Genomic DNA, 27,053 nt, shown 5'->3' on the forward strand with positions numbered 1-27,053 from the left:
GTAATAGAAGAGTAACTTTTGTTTATATCAATCACTGGTATACATATTCTGGCCATATCAAGCATAATTTGTTTGAATAAGATCATCAAATTGGCTATTGAATCATTATTCGTTTCCTCTTCTACATGAGTGACGCTTTTATCAAAGAAAGATGGCAATTAACAATATTTGTTAGAGCCATTTTCTTATCCAATACTCATAAACTCACTAAAGTTGCCTTTTCCCTGAGATAGGATGGTCTCAGAAACTCTGGATATCATCTTTTAAGAAATAATACAACGATAGTAATTACCAAATGTACCCACTGTCATCATATTTTACGTCATAATTTACGGAAGAGTTCGACAAAGGGAAATAACTCTTGGGGAACTCGGAACTTCCGTATTACCATGCTCCTTTTAAATCTGCCACTATTCAGCAAATGATACAAGTTTGACCTTTTATACTAAATGTTCACATCCGCTTCAGTGTGAAACCAGTCCTGCATGGTTGTCTTCTTTTTTTTTACGTCCCTCTCGAGAACTTTTTACTCATATGGAGACCACCATTGCCGATGAAACGGTGCAAAATTTAGGTAGATGCTCTCAGTTTAGTTTTGAACAGGGAGGGGATCTTTTAACGTGCCACCCCTGCTGTGACACGCCCCCCTGTTATGGCTGTCTTATCTGAAAGACTGCCCCATTTAGTCGCCTCTTACAGTCAAGGGGTACTGAGGACCTATAATCCAAGAAAGGAATATATTTCTTCAACCAATTGTTTTTTTCATTCAAACAAAAGAAAAACAGGTTTTATTTTCGTTTATTGCATACGTATCTTTTAAGCATAAATAATCAAAAATATGACCTCCCCTTCAACATTTTGGGAAAACATTTCTATATACGTCTTCATATCACCGAAATAGCCATGGTACATGTATGTCCAACAATTCAAATGTTAGGAAACACAGGTATTAAAGTACATTAAAGGTTTTCACAAACATTACATGAATACATGAAATTAGCCACATATCCTGTTCCAAGATGGCTGATGCCAACTGGCACAGGACGTGCATCCTTCCAAGATGGCTGATGCCAACTGGCACAGAACATGCATCCTTCCAAGATGGCTGATGCCAACTGGCACAGGACGTGCATCCTTCCAAGATGACTGATGCCAACTGGCACAGGACGTGCATCCTTCCAAGATGGCTGATGCCAACTGGCACAGGACGTGCATCCTTCCAATATGGCTGATGCCAACTGGCACAGGACGTGCATCCTTCCAAGATGGCTGATGCCAACTGGCAAAGAACGTGCATCCTTCCAAGATGGCTGATGCCAACTGGCACAGGACGTGCATCCTTCCAAGATGGCTCATACCAACTGGCTAAAGACAAAAATATTCCAATTTTGCTTACGCAATATATCACATAAAACATTGTTTTGAAATACCCCAATCTATCGATACAGTAAAATACATCAACCTTGCATTTTGTTCATACATTTACCCCTTTAATAACAGGACAGATGTAAGATACATTCTTGTTAAAAAGCATACCATCAGCACATATGTATTTACAACTGATTCTCTGAACTGGAATGAAAGCAGAAGGCCCAAAAGTTTCATAAACATTCTGTCTCCACAACTCAACAGGCTTCCCACAGTGATATTTATGCACATTCGGGAGTGGCACAAGCCAAAACACTTTTGCAAATAAGTGAACACGGCTTTAATTTCCAACGATAAGGTTGTGTTGAAGAAAATATTGAATCACTCCAGGATGAAGGTCTCCTGTTCCAACTTCTTCAATGATATTTCCATCGTTGGAATGCCAGTAAGCCATGACAAATGAGGAACGCTTGTGACGAGATTGAACAGAACCATAAACTTCTCCACCAAGAGATATGAAGGAACATTTTCTGAAGGACTTTGGAATGCATTCAATATGTTCATGAAGATCTGGATAAATATGTCTGTATGTTTTCTGTAACATATCAAAGTCTGCTGAACACATTACATGACATGATGTCTTCTGACATGAAAAAGCAGAACAAATTTGCCAATCCTGTCCAACAATATGGGCACTTCTTTTCGACATATACAAAATTTTCAAAATATCTGAATCAGAACGAATTCTGTCAGAACATAATTCTGTCACATTTGGAAAATGTTTCTTAAATTCATCAAAATATAAACCAGGGAATTGCAAAGAATGTACAAAAGAATCTCTTAAAAAACCTCTCATAAGCTGCATTTCTATAGATCTGCTATTGTTTGGCATACTTCCCAAATGACCATTATATCTTTCAAAACTAAAAAGCCAAAATGAGTAAATGGGACCATAATCAAGCACACACTGTGATAAATGACAATGCATATGCATATTTGGTGTTATACTTGAAACACCATAAACTCTTTCTACACCTTTACAAAACTCAATAACATATCTATCAAATCTAGCTATTTCTACATTTGAAATAAATTTAGAGGTTAGAGTTCTGCAAGCTAAAACAAAATTTCGCCATACCTCCAAATCTGTTTTAGGTAAAATATCTACTAGTGCAAAAATTGAGAAAAAAATTGTCCAATTTTTCCATTGCTCAGCGGTAAATCCTCCAAACGAGGATGCAATTTTTCTAGGAATAGTCCCTATGTTGCTTGCTGTATCAACTGAATCAACTTTTTGCTGAATTAAACTTAATTGATCTAAATGCAAAACCTTTAAATGAAGCCATAATTTCATCATCTTTTTAGCAGTCCCTTGAAATAAATTATGCATTGGATCAACAATGGACATTCTTATTGGGTCAAAATAATCAATTTCACTCAATACTGAATATTTAACTCCATGAGAAGCTTCAAGTTTTTCTTTCTCTGTTTGAGTTTTGGCTTTTCTTACAACTTTCATAGATAAATTATAATCATTCAATGTTCTTGCTGGCCAATTATCAACATCAAAACCTGAATAGTCTTTTTTGCCTACACCACCTGGAAATTTTTTGAAACATTTTGAGCAACCTAATGTTGCAGAATGACCCAAAAACCCACACAATGTACGTGTTGCTGGAATGTCACATCCAACACACATAAGCGCAACTTTAAAATTCTTTTTTACATAAGGACTCTTATATGAAGCCAACTGAAATCCCTGCGACCATGCTACTTTAAGTTCATTAACAAGAGGTGTTATGAAACTATTTACACACCTATTAGCAATACATTCTTCAATCTAAACCGTTCACTTCTAGGCAAATTCAAAATAACTGCATACAATACACCAACAGAATATTTAACGTGCTTAAACGGCTGAAACCAATCTAAATTCAACATTAAACCATAATTATTTCGATGGCATAAAAAATTATTTTTTTCTGTACTTTGAAACTCTTTCCAGACATTCCCATCATAAATATCTGTTAGAAACCCGGGTGACTTTTTCCTTGATCGCCAATGGTCACAGAGGTCTTCAAACCTTGGCCTCTTAATCAAATCTTGCAAAGATTCACGAATAGGTTTATAACAATATGATTTAAAAGGATAAAGTTTTCTTGTACCATCTAAAAGTGTTACAGATTTCAACAATAGCTCCCCACATGGTTTTCGCCTTGCTGGTTGTGAATGGTTAGGATATTCCACAAAAGGACATTTTGTTGAAACAATTTGACCCTCTAAAGTCAATAAACATTCACTATACTTGTAAATCGAAAAGCATTTTCTGCACACAACATACTTTGTGAAATTGTCTCTTTTCAAGCCTACTTTTTTCCACAACAAATAAACTGAACCTGGAAAGATGGCGGCTAAACTTGAAAATGCTATAGATTCTCTTCCTATTTGACAAAAAAATGTATGCAAAAATGAGAGAAGGCTGTTTATAACAGAGTCTGGCAGCATGAAAATGGATTGCCAAGTACATATAAATATACATAACCACATCAAAAGTGTCCCAAGATTCATGTTTGGGTTTGGAACAGTTCCATCATTAATTCCATTTTCTCCACAAAGCTCCTCCATCTGAAGGTCTAAATCTATATCCTCTAAACTTGTGCTATTCCAAACCTCATCTTCACTTTCAGAGTCTGTGTCACAATTTTTTTCATAATTTTTTTTTCGTAAATAGGATTGAAAAACATCATGTAATCTATGAGAAGATACATTTTCATCTGATGAACTATCAGATAATTCCTCAATGACCTCATGAGATGAAAATTCAATATTTTCAAAGACAGATCTAGATTTGGAACAAATCCATTGATTATTACAGAAGTTTCTTTCTCTGTGCTATTGGAAATATCTAGAAGTAAATGATTGTTTACATCCTGGAGATTCTTTTCTCGACATTTTTTTCCGCTGAGCTTGATGGGAAAATGAGAGTTTTTGTTTCCCCAACATGTTTAATTGCTTATCAAAATAAACTTTTCCAAAAAAATAAAATATGATTTCAATAGGAAAAAAAAATTAATAAAAAAACCCAACCCAAAACAATACTAATAACTGGAGTACATGTATCAACACAGCCAATTTTTGTTTTTGTTTTGTTTCTCTTAACAAAAAACTAAAAATAAATTACGAAAAGCAAAGTGAAAGGATAGTGCTAAGAACTCAAGAATTTTGATATGTTCACTCATACATGTACCTAATGTAAAAACATTGAAAATAATATAGTCAAAATTTTAAACAAAATTTGCATTTTTTTTTCTACTCTTAACTAAATGAATTCAATAGTTGGTAAATTTTAAGAGCTTCTCCCTTTTGTCTCTTTCATCATCCAACATCTTGCACAATTTAACTGTTTCCCTGTCTCCATTCCCAAATAACTCCTTTGCTGTCTTGTAGGTGTTTCTTTTCTCTACACAGGTGTCATCTATAAATATGCCATCCTCCCTACACTGCACATTTACTTCCCTTTCTGCCTCCTCCACTTTCCCTAATAAAGTTTCCTCCTCTTGTTCAACTTTCTCTACTGAAAAATTAAATGATGTTTAATAAATTAATATACAATTAAAATCTAACAATCATAACAATTGACAGATTAGATCTTATATGATCAAAATACCTCTATTTAGAATAAATGAAAGACCCATGAGCCAATATGTTTGGCTCACATATGCAACTCTTCTGATATGCTGACATCAATATTATCAGCACTTCACAAGAAGATATAAAAATTGTCCAGTACCCCCCCCCACCCCATTATATATACTTTTATACAAAATTTTAAACCCCTCCTGTTGCCCCATTCCTAGGCCTGTACAGACATTTTGTATAAAGATCTTTTTTTTCTCTTTTGGGGGAATGTCTGGTGCAGTGGTGCTGTAGTTTTGAAAAAAAAATAGGTTGTTTCACCCTATCTTTAAACTTAGGTAAACTTTCTCACTAACCGATGTGAGCAGGATTCGAACCCGCGATGACCAGAGGTGAGAGCGTAATGCTCTAACCACTCAGCCACTGAGGCCCTATTAGTGAACAAAATATTGTTTAAATTAAAAAAAATATCAAATAATATCTTATTTTTTTTTAAATTATCTCCCTCTGACAGGGCATCAGAATCCTTTTTAAAACAATTTGGATTATAACTAGCCAAACTGTTAAGTTTTAGGAAAAATGTATAAAACCTAAAAAATAATCCATGAGAACAGACAGATGAGATGCACAGATCAGAAAAGCCAAATTTCGCCTTCAACTCATTTCAGCTAATACAAAATTTGCATTAATTTCTCTATCATGAAGCTATAAAAATATTCAATTTACTTCCATAGCCTGCCTGTAAATATAAATGTAAGCTTAATTTTGGTAAAATATTGAAATTAATTTCAAATCATAAAAAACCCAGTAGTTTAATATACATTGTACATGACAAATAAGGTCAACATTAATTGATCAGGAACAAGCAATCATACATGGTATTACTTGTCCACATACTGTGATTATATGTTCATGTACACTGTACTAAGTCTAGCATCCTTTATTGCAAATTCATGTAAAATATTTACTGTTTTCTTGATTGAAATCTTTAAATGCCTCTGAACTCTCATTTAACTGCCGGAGCCTTGCCTTTTGCATTCTGTTTCTTCTTCTGTTTTCTTGCCTCTTCTTTCTCTTACTTATTAAAGAATGTCTTCCCATTTTATCTACAATAATGAAATAAAACTAGAGTACTCATATTCCCTCATAATTTTTTCCTTCAACTTGAAATCAAGGAAGCAATGTTTATGCATGCCATCTTATAAATGAAAAGTTTACAACAGCGACTGCCGACAAATTCTCAACTAATAGAAAATTCAGTCTTCGACGTTAACCAGTGGCCCGCAGTCAGACCTGACCGATGTGCAGTGCCTAAGGTCCGATGCATCATTTTTTACACCGGACCAGAATGTCCGATGTCTCAGTGTCCGGTTTTGAGCTTTATTATTTTGAAGCGGAGTCATTTAAATGTTTGTTATGAGTAAAAAATATCACACAAATCCAAATACGTAAATGAATGTGATTAAACCCCATGGACCGTCTAAAGTATTATGCGGGAGGGATCCCTGGTATAGTATTACTAGTATAATAAATTAAGATTTACTTGGTTTTACATTTTCACGTGTTTCACTTTTTTACATTAGGTTTTTCGGTCTGACAAAATTTGGTTTGGTCCGGTGTGTTCATTGATTACACAGGACCGAATGTCCTATGTGGTCCAAAAAACTTTCGCATAGACTGGGCCCGATGCCCGTAAAATCGGGATTCTAAAAATATATAACCCAGGAGTCCAGCGGGCCTGTAAATGTTTTCTTATATATGTTCTGTATATATGATAAATAAAGCGCGAGATCGACTCCAACTTGGTCACGACTAGCAGTCACATTTTGCATCGTAAAACGATCAACCATACTGCATCGGACCAAGGGTAGGCCTTGGCTAGGATTTGATTCTGGAGAAAACAAAATGTTTTGTACGTGGTATATACAAAACAAAGTAGAACATGAGCTGCTGATGTGTCTGCGAGATTAATATGTTGAAAAATAAAATAAGATAATCCTTTTAGTGTCAGTTGTTCTCTAACTATGATCATCTTGATATGTATTTTCCTACAGTTGAACATGCATGTATCTATAGTGTAGAATCAGCATGCAGCACCTGGCAAATGACAAGTGGTCAAATTAGAAAAAAACATTTGGGCCTTTAAAATATTGTTCGGGCTTGCAAAATTATTATACTGGGAAGCCCGAAGGGCCTGTGCTTCACAAAGTTTTTCGTGAAGACTAGAAATGCTTTATTAAACCTTGCAAGTTTGGCTCAGGTGAGCTAATTCTTCTTATTAAATATAATCTACAGCAATCTAGTAAAAATTGATTGTATAGTAATTAGATGAATTTCTTACCACCAGATATTCTTTTGATGTTAAATGACCAACTTCTGTACAGCAAATTTTTTAACCTGAAATATGGAACAATTAATTGTTTTCAGCCATTAATAATATCCTCAACAAGGGATTCAGGGGGTCTAGGACCCCCCCCCCCCCCCCCCCTTTCCAGAGCAAGAAGACCCCCTTTGTAGAACAAGAAGATATTCACATAAGATATCACTGAATGGAAAGTCTAAGGTGGACGCTTATTAATTGCAGTCAGTTACGAGTATGGCAATTAGATCGACAAGAACCGTGGAAGCAAGTAGTACATGGCTAAGTATATAGAGCACCTCACTATAGATTTACAGGGCCCAGGACAAATCTCAATCTTGTCTACTACAAATTCCAACCCTTGTAGACCCCCCCCCCCTTACAAATTCCTGGATCCGTCTATGCTCTAATCCACATGTTTCTCATACATGTATGCATATAAACAGCCAAAGTACACCCTAACAAATGGTCTCTGCTACCAACATCACATAATTCCTTTGGTTTATTTGTACAAAGTACACAAAATCACAATCAGGGTTAAAAATATCATAAGAAAAGGCAATCGGAAAACATATCATTTTGGATGACTATTTACACACACAAACATGTGATGTCAATTTCCCTGATGTATCTATGATATAATATCAACACATAATATTAGGAATTATCAACACTTACAAATGTTGTACATAATGAATGTACAACTGTTCTGCCACAGCTCTCTGTTTTGTCAGTAAAAAACGCCCAGTAGTTTTACCTCTTTATTCATGTAGCAGTAATTACAGTAACAAACTGAAATACATATAAACAAATTCTGCTCACACATATATCAGAATAGTTGACTTAATAAATTCAGAATTTCACATTTACTTTAGAAAATTTTTAATTCAAATAGCATAAAAATAAATAGAATGAACATACATTGCTGCCCCTTTACACCGCAAGATCGATGGAAAGCGTCCCAGACGCTGTGTTGGGAAAATGACTCCCCGAGTCTGTCCTCGGTGCACGAGAAAAAATGTCTTAATGTTCAAACCGGATGTAATCACTATTAACTAAATAAACGTTTTCCGGACGACCCAACGAATTCCGGTGGCGTCACACTCCCCGCCTGACATCTTATGATGTCACTATGATGAAGGTGTAAACAGGTGAACAACCTCTGTAATGGGTCTAACACACGTAACACAGTTACCGTTCCTAACAAGTCGGAGTTCTACTTTACGTACATGTCCATCGTTGCTAGGGAAGGTTCGAAGAACAATTGCCATTGGCCATTCGTATCTGACAGTGTTAGTATCCTTCAGTAACACTACGTCGTTGACCTTGATGTCCTCCCTTGAAATAGTCCACTTTCGCCTTGATTGCAGACTGAACAAGTATTCCAGTTGTCATCGTTTCCAAAACTGGTTGGCAAGGACTTGAGTGTGTTTCCATGATGTTCTATACATGTCTTTCAGATCAACTGCTTCAAAAGGTCCATAATCGACTTCTGTCTTTTGTGTAAGTAGCACTGAAGGAGATAGAACTGAAGGTTCTGTTGGATCAATGGATACATTAGCCAATGGACGACTGTTGATAATAGCACATGTCTCATACATAAAAGTGTTGAGAACATCATGTGTAAGAAGCTTCTTAGACTCCATGATGATGGCATTAAGAATTCTGCGAGCTGTTCCAATGATTCTCTCCCATATCCCTCCCACATGAGATGCGTAAGGTGGGTTAAATATCCAAGTAGATCCATTTTCCACCATGAATTTCCTTACTGGTTGAGATTCTACGTTGATAGTATTGATGTTAAGTGCATCTGTACTCCCCACAAAGTTAGTTCCTCGGTCTGAATGAAATTCGGTAACTTTGCCACGAATCGCTACAAAACGTCTAAGGGAGTTAATGAAGGCACTAGAAGTCATCTCGTCCACCAGTTCTATATGCACTGCTCTACTAGCCAAACAAGTAAATAAGATTGCCCATCTCTTGGAATTTGCTACTCCTCCTCTTGTTTTCCTAGCTGATACTTCCCAGGGTCCAAAGGTATCAACTCCTACGTAGGTGAAAGGTGGTGATGGTTTACATCGAAAATCGGGTAAGTTTCCCATTTTTTGTATTTCCGGCTTCCGGCGTAGTTTTCTACAGGTAATACAAGAGTTTAGTACTGATGATACAAGTCTCTTGGCGCCCATGATCCAATAACCTGCTGACCTCACTCCGCCCTCTGTAATGTGACGTCCCTGATGTCGACATTTTTGGTGGTAATACTTTACAAGTAGACTCGCCACATGTGACTTTTTGGGAATGATAATCGGTCCATTTGATCCGGCCATTAGATCTCCCGTAAGGATTCTGCCTCCTACACGAAGTAATCCCCCATCGTCCAGATACGGGTCTAGGTTTCGTAGGGGACTACCTTTGACAACTGATTTGTGATCTTGAAGTCTCTCAATGTCTTGTCTATAAACTTCATACTGCGCACTTTTGATAACTATCATTTCCATATCTTTGTGCAGTTTTGTAGGACTTATATCTTCAAGGTTGAGTTTCCTGTGAATTGATCTGCGAATGAATGACAGTCCACGAATCAAAGACTCCCAGGATGAAAATCTTAGGAAAAAATTTGTGTTCAAACCACAAGACACATTTGTTTTAACAACAATCACAGTGTTTTTGATTTTAGAGTCATTTTTTGGATCCAGTAATGGGAATTCTGATGAATGGTCACACGAGTCGTCATTCAAAATAATTGGTCCAGATAACCATGAAGATTTTACTCATTCGTTCACTGGCATAGAGCGCGTTCCAATATCAGTTGGATTCTGGTCTGATGCGACAAAAGTCCACTGTTCAGGAGATGAATTGTTGAGTATGCGATGAACCCTGTTAGAGACGTATGTGTGAAATCGCCTAGTCTTGTTATGTAGGTACCCTAAAACAACTCGGCTGTCAGTATAGAATCGAATATCATCAATCTGTGTATCAAACTGACGTTCAACAAAGGTAGTAATTTCTGTAGCAAGAAGTGCTGCACAAAGTTCTAGCCTTGGAATTGTATGTCCATGGTGAGATGCTAATTTCGATTTCCCTGTAATGAATCCTACATGATTTTTTCCATTTCTTGTAATTTTGATGTATGTGACAGCTGATATGGCCTTTTCAGAAGCATCTGCAAAGGTATGGAGCTCAATCCTTTCTGCATTTTTAATGGATGTTGGAACATAACGTCGAGGTATTTCTACTTCAGACAAGTGATGGAGAGAACTTTGCCATGACCGCCAGCGCAAGATGATGTCCTTGGGTAGCAGCTCGTCCCATCCGAGTTCCAACTGTGTTATGTCACGGAAAATGAATCTTCCTGATAGAATGACTGGTGATAGAAAACCTATTGGATCATACAGACTATGCAAATAAGATAAAACGCCTCGTTTTGTTTCTGGTACATCTTTGAGATCCGTAGAGAAGGTAAAAGTATCTGACGATATGTTCCACTTCAAGCCCAGACTACTCTGTGATGGTATAGTATTTATATCTAATTGTACGTCACTAAGATCTCCAGCCCTGTCCCCAGGTGACAAAGCATCCACGACGATCTGACTATTGGAGGCAAACTTATGGAATCTGATTTTACCTCTCTCCATGAGTATTTTTTGTGTTTGCAGCAAGACGTCTAGGGCTATAGGATGACAGTCCATCATCGACATAAAAGTTTCTAGTCACATAATATTTCACTTCACTGTCAGATGGTTCTTCTACACATCTATGAAGACAATATGCTGCGACTGATGGTGAAGGGGAATTTCCAAAGAGGTGCACACACATTCTGTAGTTTCTTAAAGGCTTTGTTGGGTCGTTATTTCCAAACCAAATAAAGCGGACAAAGTTTCGATGTTCTTCGTCTAAGCGAAACATATGGAACATCTGTTCTATATCCCCTGTGATTGCTACACGTTCCTTGCGGAAACGTAAAAGGACACCTAGTAGATTGTTGGTAAGATCAGGTCCCTGAAGTAATGAGGAATTCAGTGATTGTCATTGGTAAGTAATGGACGAGTCGAAAACCATACGGATTTTGTTTGGTTTCTTTGGATTGAATACCGGAAAGATAGGAAGGTACCAACACTCTTCTCCCTCTGGAACTTCGGGGGCTTCCTCAGCAAATCCATGATTAAACAGGTTTTCCATAAATTTTATGGCCAAGTCCTTCTTCACAGGATCACGTTTAAACGACGCAAGCAGTGAAAAGGTTCTCTTTAGTACTTGTGCTCTGTTGTTGGGAAGCTTAGTTCTATTTGACTTCAGTGGGAGTGGAGCTGACCAATGTCCAGTGCTGTCCTTGTGACACATTTTCTCCATAATTTCTAAAAATTCTCGGTCTTCGATGGACAATCCCGGAATATCGTCATCTTTAGTTCGTTCAAAGATCGGAGAAAATTGTATTCCAGTTTCACATGACAGGTGAGAATCAGAAAGTTTTTGAGGTGTAGAAATGTTCAAATGAGATGAACATGGTATGAAGTGAGTTCCTCGTCCAGAGGGTAAGATCCGAGTCTTGTTCACTATCACTTGTTGAGGTCTATGTACTTTGCCTAAGCAACATTCCCCTATCACGGCTCAGCCCAAGGGAAGTTTTTGCGCAAATGGAAGGTTTGGTTTATCAATCCTTTGTTCCAGTACATGATGAGCATAAGGAACATCCCGTCCAATCAGAAGAACTTCAGCGTTGCTATCTATTGGTGGGATTTCAGATTCCAAGTCTGACAAGTGTTTGTATGATTTCACTACAGCTGCCGTTGGGATCTCCTCATAGGAGATTGGGATACCATCACACTCTATAATGGATGGTAAGTGTATCTGCTCATCACCATTAACTGATGATACTATGAAGTTGAAGGCTTGTCTCCCGGAGACCATGCTTGATCCATTGCATGATGACAAGATATAGGAAATGTCTTTTCCCTGAATTCCAAACTTGTCGAAAAAGGATGACCTTGCAATAGTTCTACTGCTCTGGTCATCAAGAATCACATGTTCTTTTCTTGAGATCCTCACGTCCAAATGGAAAAACATCCACCAGAATGATTTTCGCACAGGATTTTCCACTGAATGGCACTGAACAGACTTGAGTGCATCTAGTTGTGAGAGATCCTGATGAATAGTACTCCTTAGATCTTGTACTTTCAATATTGTATGAATTCTCCTTATCCTCCCCGCCTTGAGAATTATTCACGTGTAATGCCCCACAATGACTATCACTCTGACACGAGTCACACTTCAAAGCCACAGTACAGTCTCTTGCTAAGTGGTCCTTAGAGTCACAACATCTGAAACATATTCCGTTTTCTTTGAGGAGCTTTTTTCTATTGTTGATAGGAAGTGCACGGAATTTACGACAGTCTTTGATAGTGTGATTTGATTCATCTCTGTGTTCCAGAAAACATACTTTCTTTTGTCCTGTTAATTTGCTAGGTTTGATTTCGGTTTTTCTTGAACGAACTTGACTTGAAGGTTTCGGTTTAATCTCCTTCTTCATTGGTTCACTAAACTGAAATCCAGGGTCATTTCTCACACGACATAAGTCTTGCATGAATTTCACAAAGAAAGTGAATGGTGGGTAAGGAACATTATACCGATTCTTGTATTCTGAAGCTTTGTTTATCCATTTCTCTCTCCACTGATAGGGTAGTTTGTTTACGATTGGTACTATTCCGAGAGAGGTATCATAGTAAGATAAGGCTGCTGAGTATCTAGGATTCTTTTTCACACCGTCAACTTGAGTCAAGAGGTCCGATAGTCTATAAAGTTCTTTGGGATCTTTCACAGAAAGTGATGGGAAAACAGCTATCTTCAATTTCAGCGAGTTATCAATGAGTTCGATTGCTCCGTATCGCTTGTCTAATCTGGTCCATATTTGACGCAGTCCTTCATAAGGATTCTCCGCGTTGGCTTGTTGAATATCTGCTGCATGTCTGGAGGATTCTGGTCCCAGCCATCTTACAAGTAGTTGTAGCTCCTCAAATGCAGAAATTTGTAAGTCACTCACAATAGATGTAAAGTTCAGTTTCCATGCATTGTAAGCTTCTGGCTCATCGTTAAATTTTTTAAATCTGGATAATAAAACTTTTTTCCTGAGTAGGAATCTTGACACTGATTCCATAGAGTTCTCTTGTGGCTGTAGTTCACTTCTGAAATGTTCATTTCTATGAGGAACTGAAGAAACATCATTGTAGTAGTAGTCTTTAGGAATAGTTTGCGCAATTCTAGGATTCACATGAGTGTCTAAACTTAATCCACGGTCTTGAGAAACACTGTCCACATAATCTGTGACACGCTTATGTCGGTCACTAGGTAACTCATCCAAGAAAGAATTTCGGACACTATTGTTTTCACTCTCAGCTTCCTCAAATACTCTAGCTTCTGCATCTGCAATGGCGGCCGACTGTGTCTGTTCAAGGATTTGGATTTGTCCTTCGATTTTAGATTTTTCGGTTTGAAGGTTGACTTGTTTTCTGATGAATGCTAGTTTAGTTTTTTCTGTTTCAGCTTTATGTTTTAGTTGAATTCGTTGAGACTTAGATGCATCGCTGAGAGAGCTTCTGGATCGAGGTCTATTGGAACCACTTGCACGTGAAATAGTGTCTGCTGCATCCAGTAGAGCGTCCTCAATGCGGTTCATCAGTTGATCTATGATGTCTTCTCTTTTACGGTACCTTGGTTCTTGGATCGAGTATTCTTCGTTACTCTCTGCTGTATTTGTTCTTTTGAGAAATGAGAGGAAGTCATTTGCACAATCACAATAAGTAAGCTTAAGATGTCGAAGCTCTGCTTTTATCTTACACAATTCTTTATAGTTATTTTGTGTAATAATTTCATCTATGTCAACTATGATTTCTTCAATCTTTATCCAAGCATTTTCTTCCTGAGATTTATAATTTTTCAAAAAGGTAGAAAATTGAATCAAGCCTTTTTCTGTCATGGTCTTCAGTCGACGTTTATCCTCAGATTCCTCTGTCTGTTTGTGTACATCCTCACTTTCCTCAGCGTTGACATCCGCCGGTTTTCCTCCAGTTGTCATATTTAATCACCGATGTCAGCAATATGTCACAACTAGCTCACGGTAGATTTGCACATACCATATATAAACAAACATGTCACTGTCCAAGGAACACAGGAAGTATCACGGAATACAAGGTGATGGTACAGGTAAGGAGAGGATTAGGTGGTAAGCCCAGCTTCACAGGTATCCGACATCCGCGGAAGAACGTATTATCCCCAGGATAGGTCCGTTGTCGATCCTCGATGGGTGGTTGAGGTAGAATACTCACGATTTTGTTACCGTTCTGCCACAGCTCTCTGTTTTGTCAATAAAAAACGCCCAGCAGTTTTACCTCTTTATTCATGTAGCAGTAATTACGGTAACAAACTGAAATACATATAAACAAATTCTGCTCACACATATATCAGAATAGTTGACTTAATAAATTCAGAATTTCACATTTACTTTAGAAAATATATAATTCAAATAGCATAAAAATAAATAGAATGAACATATATCGCTGCCCCTTTACACCGCAAGATCGATGGAAAGCGTCCCAGACGCTGTGTTGGGAAAATGACTCCCCGAGTCTGTCCTCGGTGCACGAGAAAAAATGTCTTAATGTTCAAACCGGATGTAATCACTATTAACTAAATAAACGTTTTCCGGACGACCCAACAAATTCCGGTGGCGTCACAACAACATTCACGTAAAACTTCCAGCCTTCATGTTTACTGTTTGTCATCTTAGTAATATTAGGAATGCCGAACCCAATCGAACATGTTGCATGTGTTGTGCGATCTCGAACGAGTACTGGCTTAGATTAATTTTGTTCCCACTGCCATCAAAAACAACCTTTATGCCATTACTTATGAAAGGTTCTTATAAGACAACTTACAAGTTGTGTATTTAAGCTATTTCAAAGCCTTAATATTTGCAAATTAAATTGAAATAAGGTAAACAAAAAAATGATTAAAAATTTAATGAATTTATCTACTAGCTTTTGGTAAAAATTTGCCATACTTGGGCATGGATGGAAATCTATGATTTTCATTATTATTATTTATAAAGAGACTCTAATTAGACATATGTAACCCGGTGTGTTTTTTTATCAGTAATTTGAATTATGCAAAAAACTACAGGTAACTTAAACTAAACACATGTGCGTTTGTTTCATACATTTCTTCAAATATGGTAGTCTTGATAGATAATGTATCTCCTACCATAGAAATTCGAAATTTTATCAATAAATTAAATAAGATTCACTCGATTGACCAAGCCATGGGCTATGCGTTATGTTTTATATTGACTTTATCGATAAGATTTCGAATTCCTGTGCTCCTTGCAGTACATAACTTGCGCAACGGCGGATCCAGAAATTTTCGAAGGGGGGGGGGTCAACAAAATGTTTATCTTTTCGCGTCCCCATCGGCGGGGGTTGGGGTTGAAGACCCCCAAAACGACAACAATCAAAATTAGGATCTTTTGTTCACAATGTTTGAAGGTAGCAACTCCTCTAAATAGATCCACCCCTGCTGTGCGCATAGTCAGACGATTGCACATGCATCTAGTGTTTAGGCCTAGTATATTAACTAAAGATATAGTAAAAATGACATCATGTAAATTTTAAAACAATGTTCGATAGGCTTACCTGTTATTCTAATAATCAAACTATCTTCTAACTTCTTTATTCACACGTGTGTAGGTCTACCATTCAGTGTGGCGAGAGGTGTAATGTTACAGCCGCCAAAATTGCTGCTGCTGATTGAATGAAATGTGATGCTAAACATTTTCGTAAATCATTTAAAACAAAATAATCAAAAGGGAAATAAATAGATATATATTAATATATATATACAGTTTAATATTTCGGCATCTTTGTATTTAAAATTACATTTTTAATGACTTGATATAAGCCAAGTACAGATGCGAAAATATCATCACATTATAAAATTGGCGGACTATACGATTCTTTTCATCCCGCGCTGCCAGAGCTCTCAGAATCTCAAAGTATTACCACGATGTTTTCCGATTATGAAAATGCCTCCCTAGTTGACTCGGAGGAAAGTTACCATCCAGATGAAGAGTACAGTGACGACTCTTCCCTGAATGATTCAGACGTACCAAGTACCTCGAAGAGCTCCAGACATCCAATATAAAGAACAAACACTCCAAGAAGAAATCCTCATCTTGTGTTTTCACCTCAACACCAAAAACCTCCACCAGACACAGACCTAGCAGTTCGGTAAATACATGTACTTAGATCTATGTAATGTTTATCCATATTTCCTCCCGCTCAATGGGGGGGAGGGGAGGGGGGGGCATGAAGAGAAGCGCCAGACCAATAATCTTACATAATGTTAAAGTCGGCCCCTAAAAATAGTATAGTGGGAAGAGTGGTCCAGTAACGGGTAATAATCCTCCTAAGTTTTTAAAGAATTAGAATGAAAATATTCAACGTTATTGTACATACAATGTACCTACACAATTTTATAATTTGGCATCAATATTACCTTTAACTGTTTAAGGTAGCTCCACCCTTCTCTGGAAAAATTGTATTAATTTCCACTAATATATGGTGCATTCAGTTAACTGTTTAATTACATGTACATGTATACATATCAAAACCAGAAAATATTACATTTTTATTAAACAGCATCATAAAAATACATGAAAACTGTATAAATGACAAAATTATACTGTCAATAGTTTAGAAAAACCTTCTTTATAAATATACTTAATTGAACACTCCGGTGGTAGTCCCTAACTAACCATATTGGGTGCCCACTCTCTTGGCCCCTTTGGCCTTTTAGCTGATAGAGAACACATACTGAGCTTTTCTATATTTATTAGAATAACCAGACATATTTCATAACATGAAACGATTGAACTAAAATGGACATAGTGCACACAGGGTGAATTGGCAGCTACGGCCGCATGTTACATGTACATGTACAAAGTAAAAAATTGCAGGTCTAAAGGGATATCCGGAGTACCGACCATAGGTATTAGGGCAAACCGGTGGCCTCGTGTGAGCACGAGAGCCGACGTCCCAGACTGCGATATCAAGGGACCGAAAACGGGCCCGCCCGATCTGCTTTACCCTGTTCCACCAAATAGCCCCCGGTGAGTCATACCAGTACCTCCCCCTGGTATTCCGGAACTGGGGTCTCCCCTCCCAGTTAAGGAGGTGGAGAGGACACCAAGACTGCAGTCCTGGGTGCCCCAATTAACTTGAATCAAAACTTTTTCACGTGAGCCACTATACACAGCTTTCTACTTCATATGAGCCAGTACTTGCTCATATGAGCCACATTAGTCCCTCTGTCTTTGTATGACAGATGGGCAGGGAACAACAGGCCAGATCGGACGGACACATTCTTGTATTATATCCCCCAGACCTGCCACAGACATCGATATGATGTACCTCCAATAACCATGAAAAACCACTACCCCCCCCCCTAAAATGCCAGACCCAGTTAAACAGGTTGAGGGTAACAATTGCCTAGTTGATTGATGAATATGTGAAAAGCTGCCCTGATGTTGTTTAGGAAAATGTCGTTGCCCATATCCGAAAGGTGTGTTCCATCAAATCTAAATAAGCACACGTTTCTTGCTGAGATGTTGTGATGGTTAATGACCAACCCCCCAAATCTAACACGAACTTAAGAATTCTTTTGTTAACCTTTACACGTTTTTTGTTAATCTTACCACCTAGTTTGCCAGGAACCCCATGCCAGTATAGGCGGGGCAAGATGGAGGACCATACTAATGTAGTTTGTGGGATTAGGGCATTATATCTGAGAAATGAACACTTTATTTCCTCTACCAACTTTTTGCCAGTTAGGCCTGGGGTGACCAAGTCGTTTGAACCTAGATGTATCACCATGAATCTAGGTGCAGGATACTTCCTCAGGAGGTCCATCACCAAGGGGTCCAATTGTTGCCACTGCATCCCCCGTCTTCCATGCCAATGAATGTGGGCTGGTAAGTCAAGGTTTTTTCCGCCTGTGCGGTTTGATGTCGACTGACCTGCCCAAAATGGGATTGAAGACCCGAGGATCCATATTGAACAATCTGAAATATCTTTGGTTTGGTTACTTATTTGTTATGTATTGATGGTAGGGGTGTCATTACTTAAATTGTGTGTCCTGTAGTGGTCCGAGGGCTGCGAAGTCGCATTACATGCGGATGTATTTCTGAAAGGCTAAAGACTTCCATCTCCCAAATGATTGTATTTGCTGGTCGGAAAAACCCTGTAGAGCCAAATCAGTGGCCCGACCGATTCGAAAATATGGGTACCAAAATGACCTGGTGTACTGATAGCCTGAATTGCTTTCTGCAGTACTGCATTAAATTGGAATCTAGTCAAAGGCATAGCATTACTGTGGATGAACAGACAGTGAGTGTCTGAGGTGTGTGGCCTTATTGCTAGGAAATTGCGCATACTGTGGACTGGGCATGCGATCGAGTGGGGCTGACTCCGAATGAATATAGTGGGTTTTTTTGCCCGTTTGGTCGGTTTTGGAATGAGGTATAGTGAATGTGACATGTTTGCTTTCCTCCCCCAGAGTAACATGTTGAAATTGAATGCAATGAGAATATCGGCTATTGCAGGAGTTTGCCAGAGTGAATTCGCCTACTCGGAGTAAACCAAAATAGGCCAGTGAGAAGGCGCTAGCAAAGAGTGTAGATTCGAAAGAGGATGTGCACACAAAAGGTAGATACGCTAGCAATTTTTCTAGAATGGGTAGGGTAATCGGGTACCGAGTATCTGGGGCTGTGTTGCCACGTGCCAACCCTTGTAGAGCTTTTGCGACTAAGAAGGAGGCAGTTGGATCTGATACCTGCCTTACTTTATGAAAATATGCCAATGCGCGTATGTATAACTGAACTGTATTTGGGGACATATGTTGTAACGACAAATATGCGATAAAGTTTAAAATTATATCTAAGGGTAACGGCCAGGAAATGGCAATGCCAAAAATCTGGGCAAATGCATGGAATTTCTTCAGTGCCGAATTGTAAGCTTTGTTGGAGTTATCAGACAGGGCGTTGTTGATGAGGCGTTGTGATTCTACCTTTAGATATCCCATATTTGGTTGGGTAGCTGGGTTGGCCACTGGTCGGCGTGGGGGGCGAGATGTCGAAATCTTCTCCACTGCGAACGAGAAATACTATCTGCTATAACGTTGCGTTTGGAGGGTATGTATTGCGCCTGGATTGTAATATTGTGTTGTAGTGTGATGAGAACCAATTTTCGAACAATTTTCATGACCCTGTGAGATTTTGAAGTAGCGGAATTGATAACCTGGACTACAGCAGAATTATCTATGTGGAAAAGAATACGTTTGTTAGCCAATTGTGGCGACCATAGCACGATTGCTACATATACCGGGAAAAGCTCAAGGAATGTCATGTCCCTAACTATGTCCGAAAGACTCCAGCTGTGCGGCCAGCTTGCATGAGCCCAGCTACCTGCAAAGTAAATGCCAAACCCCCCTTTTGTTCCCCCAGCGCTATCTGTGTATAATTGCAAGTACGAATCCGATGTCAATGTCGGAGAGGAAATGACCGAAATGCCGTTGAAGTTTGCTAGGAATTGTTCCCATACTCTAAGGTCTTCCTTGATGGAAGAATTGATTCTGATCTTATGGTGTGTTTTGGTAGTGCCCATAGTAGCATCAATTAAACGTCTGCAGAAGGCTCTCCCTGGTGCTACCGTTTTACATGCAAAATTTAGCAGCCCAATGAGTGACTGAAAAGATTTAAGAGTAGCTTTTTTACTGTGAAGGAAGACATGAATGCGCTGTTTGAGCAAAAGTAGCTTGTCCTGTGGGAGTCGCATGATCATATTCACTGTGTCTAGCTCTATACCTAAGAAAATAAGGATTGTAGTTGGGTTTGTAGTTTTTTCGAGAGCAATGGGTACACCTATATCTTGGCAAATGTGTTTGAATTCTGAGAGAGTAGCCTGACACTTGTTTGAATTTGCGGAGCCCATGAACAGGAAGTCATCAAGATAGTGTAAAATGGATGGATTGCGTGTCCTATTTTGGACTATCCAATGTAATGCCGAAGCAAATCTTTCCCAGGTTGCACAGCTGACTGATGCCCCAAATGGTAGCATTTTATCGTAATAGTATTTGTTCTGAAACTTGAAACCTAAAAGTTCGAAATCTGAGGGAGCAACAGGTATTAGACGAAATGCCGATTTAATGTCGGATTTGGCCAAGTAGGTTCCAGGGCCCAAGAAGGATATGATGGCAGCAGCATCGTCAATGGATGCATAATGAACAGAACAAACTGCTGGGTCAATGAAATCATTAATAGAGTCATACTCGGGGAAGGATAGGTGGTGTATTAACCGAAAATCCCCATCCTTTTTAGGTACTAAGCCTAAAGGTGAAACTTGTAGCGAGTGGAAGGGGGGTGAATCGAAAGGCCCCCCGACTCGCTGGAGCAGTACTTCTTTCTGAATTTTTTGTTGAGCTAGTTGAGGATTTAGTACTATGCTTTTTAGATTATTGGAATCCCTTGGGCGCCTTGGCCCTTGATAATGTAAACTAAAACCAGATTGAAAGCCTCTAATGAGAAAAGGTTGATCACGATAATTGTGTAGGTAATGGGCAAGTTGGTCGACATTGATGGGGGTTTTCCCAAGTGTATACAACGATTGGTAATTATTTTGTTGCCCGGCACTTTGATGCTGGATGATCTCCACCACACCCTTTGCATCTGTGGCTGAACCTACAATTTGGTGCAAACTTACAATTTATACCAGCGTTAAACAACTTGCAAAATAAGGTGTTGACCTGTGTTTTATATTGGGGATAATTGCCGGGAGACTCGCGATGCATGTTCGGGGCCGCGGAGTTTTTTCCCGAGGGTTGTGAAGGATGAGTACCGTTTGTGATATACAAGAGCCATAGCTCGGAGTTAATGATTCCCCACGAAGACTGTGGGTCAGCTTGTTTTCTCAAGCGAAACTGCTCTTCATAGCGGAACCACCCCGATGACCTGGACGCGGCCAGTCTGATATCTCACATATATTTAAGTAACTCTTGGGCTCTGGTTCTGTATTTTTCTAGCATGATACTGGTGAAAATAATGAAAGCCGATGACCATTTTTCAATTGACAGAAAGGAATTATGTTTAGGCTTGACGAGGCACATGACACCATTTCGGATTTCGATTTGTCCCTGAGTTTCAAGATGGCCGTCCAGTTCCCGCGCTGACCTAAGCAGTAAGGAAATGTCGATAAATTTTCCCTCCCAAATTTGATTTTTGAGTTTTTCCGGGACATGAAAGCTGACAGGATCGAAATAGCTATTGATTACCGAGGGTTGATACTCCGCGACTGAGAAATTGGGTCCCGCCAAGTCGACAGCCGGCGGGAAAATGTCAATGGGGGGAATAAGACATTGATGGTTTACGTCAAACTCACCTGACGGATTAGCCTGCAAGTCCTGAATGGCATGAGTGTCGTCAGTCTCTGATTGTGTGGTTCCCCCCGCTGCATTTACAACAGCGGATGCCGTAGGTATGGGCCTCGAGGAGTCGGTGGCCACGCTGTTTGGCCTACGTCTTCTCCCACGTCCCCGGGCTGGGGACACGAATTGACGGTTTCTTTCCGCTTCTGAAAGTCTTGTCACCCTGGTTCGCACGGGTGGCATGATGATGGCAAATAAGGATGAAGAAGTAGTCGATAATATAGATTACACTTCGTCTAGCGAAAATTCGTGACTTGTCTGCTTGTAAACGGAAACGGAAGAGGCAAGTATTGGTCCGTTTGGTTAAGTCGTACTTGGTGTGCGTTATACGAATACGTCGTACCACGGTAAAGCCACCAAGGTGATAACACAAAAGTAATATAAGCAAAAGAACTTCGGTCAATTAAGCTGGATTATTTGACATTGAATTCAAATAATCTTCATTAAATTGATATAAATACATTGTGGATCAGGGAAGTCAATAGATATTAACACAGGAGTTATTGGCCCTGACAACACTTTTTTTTAGAAATAGATAATTTATTGATAAATTATAGAAAATATTAACTTTTTGGAGCTACCTTAAATACTTTTGCCTTTATGTTGCTAGGTTTCTATTGGAGGGAGATGTATCCCCCCTCCTTAGCCTGGATTTGCAAAATTCAGGATTTTTAATATGCATTGCATACTAAGTGATTCATATTTAATTATATCCTCCAGCTTCCAAGAATGTCGTCCTTTGAGATGGATACATCATACCAGACTGGACAAAAATCAAAACTCTCCCCAGGTGAAGAGGTATGTTGAAATATGAATTAGAAAATAATCCACTTTTTCCCCATCCAGATTGTGAAAAACTAAATATTCTGTTAATATTATTCAATTCATTTAATTGTTAGGAATTTTAGGAAACATTTGATTAGCGCAGAACTCTCAGTCAATGAGAGTAAGTGATACTCTAGGTAAATTAAATCAGAAGGTTGATTTGCTCCCTCTGTCACTTCTTAATTACAAACATCCTTTTGAACAAGATTTTGATAAATAATAACATGCATGTAATACAAGGGGAACCAACATTTTATTTAACTGAAATCATAACAATATATGTTATTATGTGAGGTGGTCAGACCGGGATTCGATTGCTGATGGCTAGATACCCCAATTGGTAGAGCACCTGACTAGAGATACAGAGGGTCTAGGTTTAAATACCGGCCTGGTCTGTTGCATTTCTCCCATTCTGTTGCATATTAATAGTGAACTGTAATTACCTTCATCTGGTAAATGAACTGTCCTTTAGACTTGTTGTTCAGGATGACTTAACAGACTTTGTTTTCAGAATAAAAGTACACCAATTGCAATGCCTAGTACAAAATGAGACTGAACCTTGTTTGTTTACAAATATTTCAAGGACAAAGTCCATAGAAAGGTTTTATATAGTGAATGAGGAAATTCTATCCGTACAATAATGTGCATATTCTTTGAATTCTTTTTTATTATTATTATAGGCTATTATGCAGTATTTAATCAAACTGGATAAGAAAATGGACAAACTTCAAGATGACTTAAAATCGATGAGGGAAGAACTTGCAGTCAATAAAACAGGAACTAGGAGAGATGAACAACAGAAACTTTATGTTCCTGCAAAAATTAGAGTATGTATTATGAATTCATACAATAACTGTGTTAATTATGAATTTTTGTAATTCCATGATAATTTAGCCATCAGAAAAGGGTAAATTCATTATCAGCTACTTCAAAGTTGTTCTTTTTCCATGCATTATTTCCTTATTACCCCCTTGAAAACTGAGTTTTGGTAGGACTTGAATGATATCACAGAATTAGGTCAAATGGTGCAGAAAGGTGAAATCTCAACTTGGAAATTCAACTCAAAATCCTCAGATTACTGTGCTAGTAATCTACCAGGAAGCAATTTATATCCTCATTATTGACTGATTTATCAGCATCTTCAATATGCTAAACAATTTGTTGTTTTGTCTCATGATTCAGAAACACCAAACTATTCCTCACTGTATAATATAATATTCTTTATTATGTAGACAGCTGTTCATGATGCATACAAACAGCTTGTGGACGAGGATGGTGCTGTCAGATGGCAAACTAAGCTTGAAGACAATAAACTAAAGTATGTAATTTTAATTCAATTTGATTAATTTTCCAATTCAGGTACTTGTAGAGCTCCACCCTCTTGTGACTTATAAGCATATAATGGTTTGAAATGAAAAAGCTATTAAATTCCACTAAGATATAGTTTAGTTTGATAAATAACCAAAAGAAAATGCGTTTGTTGTCATCTTTTAAAGATGTCAGACAGAAATGGAGGTACATGTCAACATCGGAAAATGGCACATTTTCTTTAAACAGAATAATGAAAATAAAACTTGATAAAATGACAATTTTTTAATGTTAACCATTTCAAAACACTGCTGCTTAGCCTTTATAAATATGTATCAATTGATTGTGGATATCGGGGGGGGGGGGGGGGGGGGTCATATAAATATAGATATGCAGTAGGCAAAATATCAGCATAGGAGTTATTGCCCTTTATAACATTTTCTATTGTAGATAATTGATTTTATGGAAAATATAAAATTTCTATAAACAATATATTTCTATCATGCACAGAGTTCAATTTGATGTAGATGTTGGAAAAGTCTATGACGTCACACGAGGAAGGACTTTAAATATAAGATTATTGAGAAAACTTGTACTATTTTACATGTAAGACCAAATAAAATTGTATTTATGGTTCTCAGGCCAGCGCGCATCCATTCAGAGGTTGCCAATGTTATCGATTTTTCAATAAAATAAAAAATTGGAAATGCGCTTACGTATCTTAGTGGGGGGGGGTGGGGGGTGGGGGGTGCGCGGGAGGAATCTGAATTTCACATTTTGCGTTCGGAATTCTCTTTACACATTAATGTGTTTTGAAGTTTCATTTCGTTTGTTTGTTGTTTTTCATTCAAGTAACAAACACATACTGACTGGTAAATGTTTGTTAAGACCTGAAAATTCCATCAACTCAGCGGTCCACTTGACCAGTGAATTTTTTTTATTTCAAAAACTTTGTTTAATAAGCTTGAAATTATACCTTTGAGACATTGCAAGATTCATCTAGTTTTTCCAATTTTAGAGCATCTTCTGAAGTGAACAAGGCCACCACACAGTCTATAAAGCAGTTTGTAAAAGGGCTCTATCCTGAAGTCCAGGAAGGATTATTACAAAGTAAGTTATATTTAATTTACTGAATGCATTAGCATACTGCCTTCCTAACTTAAATCAACTGGGATGCTCTGTACGTACATGACCTGTTTTTAATTAAAACAATTTAATGACTTATTATGAGATGGATCACCATTTGTTATCTTCACTTTTTCAGTCTGAAGGATGATTGTTAAAAAGTAAACAAGAACAACTGCAACTTTAAAAGAAAGAAAAAAGAAATTTAAAACTCTGAATGAGCAATATGTTGAGTAATGTGTGTGCAATATAAAGTACAAGAATGACCAAAACTCAATCAATATTGTGTCATTGATCCTTCTTGTGCTTTATATTGACCTCACATTCTCTTGATAGATCTGACACCATTGGAGCAAGAATGTTTTTGGTATATAAATCCTTTAAGATAGATATATAGACACATAAATGTATATGTTCTATTCTTGTAGCTGCAATTGCCAGATATTTCGAATCAATGGCACAGAGAGAACATAAAGAAAAAACAGGCAAAGTGGAGCAGCACAAAACCAAAATGCTCCACTACAGCAGGAGGAAGAGGGTACGAATTTACATAGTAGTAGTCTTGTGAATTTTCAAGAATCTTTAATGATATGCATGTTTAAGGTGGCTCATTACACCCATAAATGTTTTCTTAAATCAGTACGAATTGATTTAATCATAAAAGATATGATGATATATAATAAGTATATATACCAAAAAGGCAGAAAATATGCAAATTTGGATAAAAATATGATTTTCAAAACAATTATTTCAACGTAGTGTCATAAAGAGTATAAGCTTTAGTGTAGTGAGCTACCTTAAGAAATGAAAAGGCAATGTTGTTTATATATAATCCTGATTATGTTGTTCAGATATTCCTGATTATGTTGTTTAGATATTCCTAATTATGTTTGCAGAAATTGCAGTGGAGAAAGTCCATGGTGGAAAAAAAAACTGGGTGGGATGAGGCAAAGAAGAGACGTGTCGGTGATGCTCTGGTGCTGTCATATATGTCATCAGAGGATGAGCACAACACCAACGATGGAAGTTTTTTAAAAACCAAACCTCTTCGTTGGAGATAAGAGGAATATGTGAAAATATTGGATGATCTTGATTGCAAATATGACAGGTCTATGTCTAAGCGTTCGCGCAGACAAATGATGAAGCGAATTAAAGGTGACATTCCCTCAGCAAGGCAGAAACCGGCCCAGATTGAACCGGGGCATGAATGGGTGTTTGCTCATTGAAGCAATAATAGCTGCCATTTTAGTGTCAAAAGGTTTTGTAAAACTTTTTATTTCTTCATTGAAAATTTGAAATTTTTCAAAACTATTTTAAAATATAACGCCTGAAGATTATGAAATGAAAGCGCTTGCGTTAAAATTTTAACTTTGTGTACTGTTTATTTTATTTCTTTTAATATTTTATACCGGACACTGATTTAAAAAAAAAAAAAACAATTTGGATATACATGTTTATATATGTGTGTGTGTGTATGACTGTTTATATGTGTGGATGTGTTACTTTGTAAATAAAAATGCTACATGTCATATGGCTACCATAAATATCAATTGTGTTTTAAGATTTGTTGTGTTGTTTTCCAACTGAAGGTACATTGAATTGTAAAGCAATTTTTAGGTTTATATACAAATGAATGTGAAACCCCGTGTATTTCGGTTGAGATGTATTGCTATTGCATGCTATGGACTAGATTTGGATCTTCACGTAAAATTACATGTAATGCTACCTTAGCACCTCGTATAAATGAAATAAAATGAGTGGATTATACGTGAAATTCCACATAAAATTGTAAACTTGGGAGTATAACCAGATTAATTGTCATGAAAAACTGAAATAAAATGAGTGGATTATACGTGAAATTTCACATAAAATCGTAAACTTGGAGTATAACCAGATTAATCGTCATGGA

The 27,053-nt window shown here is 37.8% G+C and overlaps 4 protein-coding genes across 5 annotated transcripts; 1 reads left to right on the forward strand and 3 right to left on the reverse strand.

The window, feature by feature from the left end:
• Positions 1-781: 781 nt before the first annotated feature.
• Positions 782-15,128, reverse strand: LOC130047684 (uncharacterized). Of its 2 annotated transcripts, XM_056143069.1 has the most exons (5): positions 8,285-15,128; positions 8,042-8,155; positions 7,346-7,401; positions 5,973-6,110; positions 782-4,942 (listed from the first exon to the last, which is right to left on the reverse strand). In XM_056143069.1, the coding sequence occupies exon 1, from the start codon at positions 14,430-14,432 to the stop codon at positions 12,375-12,377; it is 2,058 nt and encodes a 685-aa protein (XP_055999044.1). In that variant the 5' UTR covers positions 14,433-15,128; the 3' UTR covers positions 782-4,942; positions 5,973-6,110; positions 7,346-7,401; positions 8,042-8,155; positions 8,285-12,374. The 2 variants fall into 2 exon arrangements, with proteins under 2 accessions (XP_055999044.1, XP_055999043.1); XM_056143068.1 differs by having other exon boundaries at positions 7,346-15,128.
• Positions 8,755-9,855, reverse strand: LOC130047585 (uncharacterized). The gene has a single exon (XM_056142911.1). It carries the CDS (start codon positions 9,853-9,855, stop codon positions 8,755-8,757), a length of 1,101 nt encoding a protein of 366 aa, XP_055998886.1.
• On the reverse strand, positions 10,135-10,998 carry LOC130047586 (uncharacterized). Its single transcript, XM_056142912.1, has one exon. It carries the CDS (start codon positions 10,996-10,998, stop codon positions 10,135-10,137), a length of 864 nt encoding a protein of 287 aa, XP_055998887.1.
• A 1,452-nt stretch (positions 15,129-16,580) lies between the features above and the next one.
• Positions 16,581-24,080, forward strand: LOC125667365 (uncharacterized). The gene is made up of 5 exons (XM_056142913.1): positions 16,581-16,638; positions 22,615-22,684; positions 23,392-23,538; positions 23,944-24,029; positions 24,071-24,080. Exons 2-5 carry the CDS (start codon positions 22,616-22,618, stop codon positions 24,078-24,080), a joined length of 312 nt encoding a protein of 103 aa, XP_055998888.1. The 5' UTR covers positions 16,581-16,638; position 22,615.
• Positions 24,081-27,053: the final 2,973 nt, after the last annotated feature.

The sequence above is a fragment of the Ostrea edulis genome, chromosome 7 (genome assembly GCF_947568905.1).
Source record: "Ostrea edulis chromosome 7, xbOstEdul1.1, whole genome shotgun sequence".
NCBI lineage: Eukaryota > Metazoa > Mollusca > Bivalvia > Ostreida > Ostreidae > Ostrea > Ostrea edulis.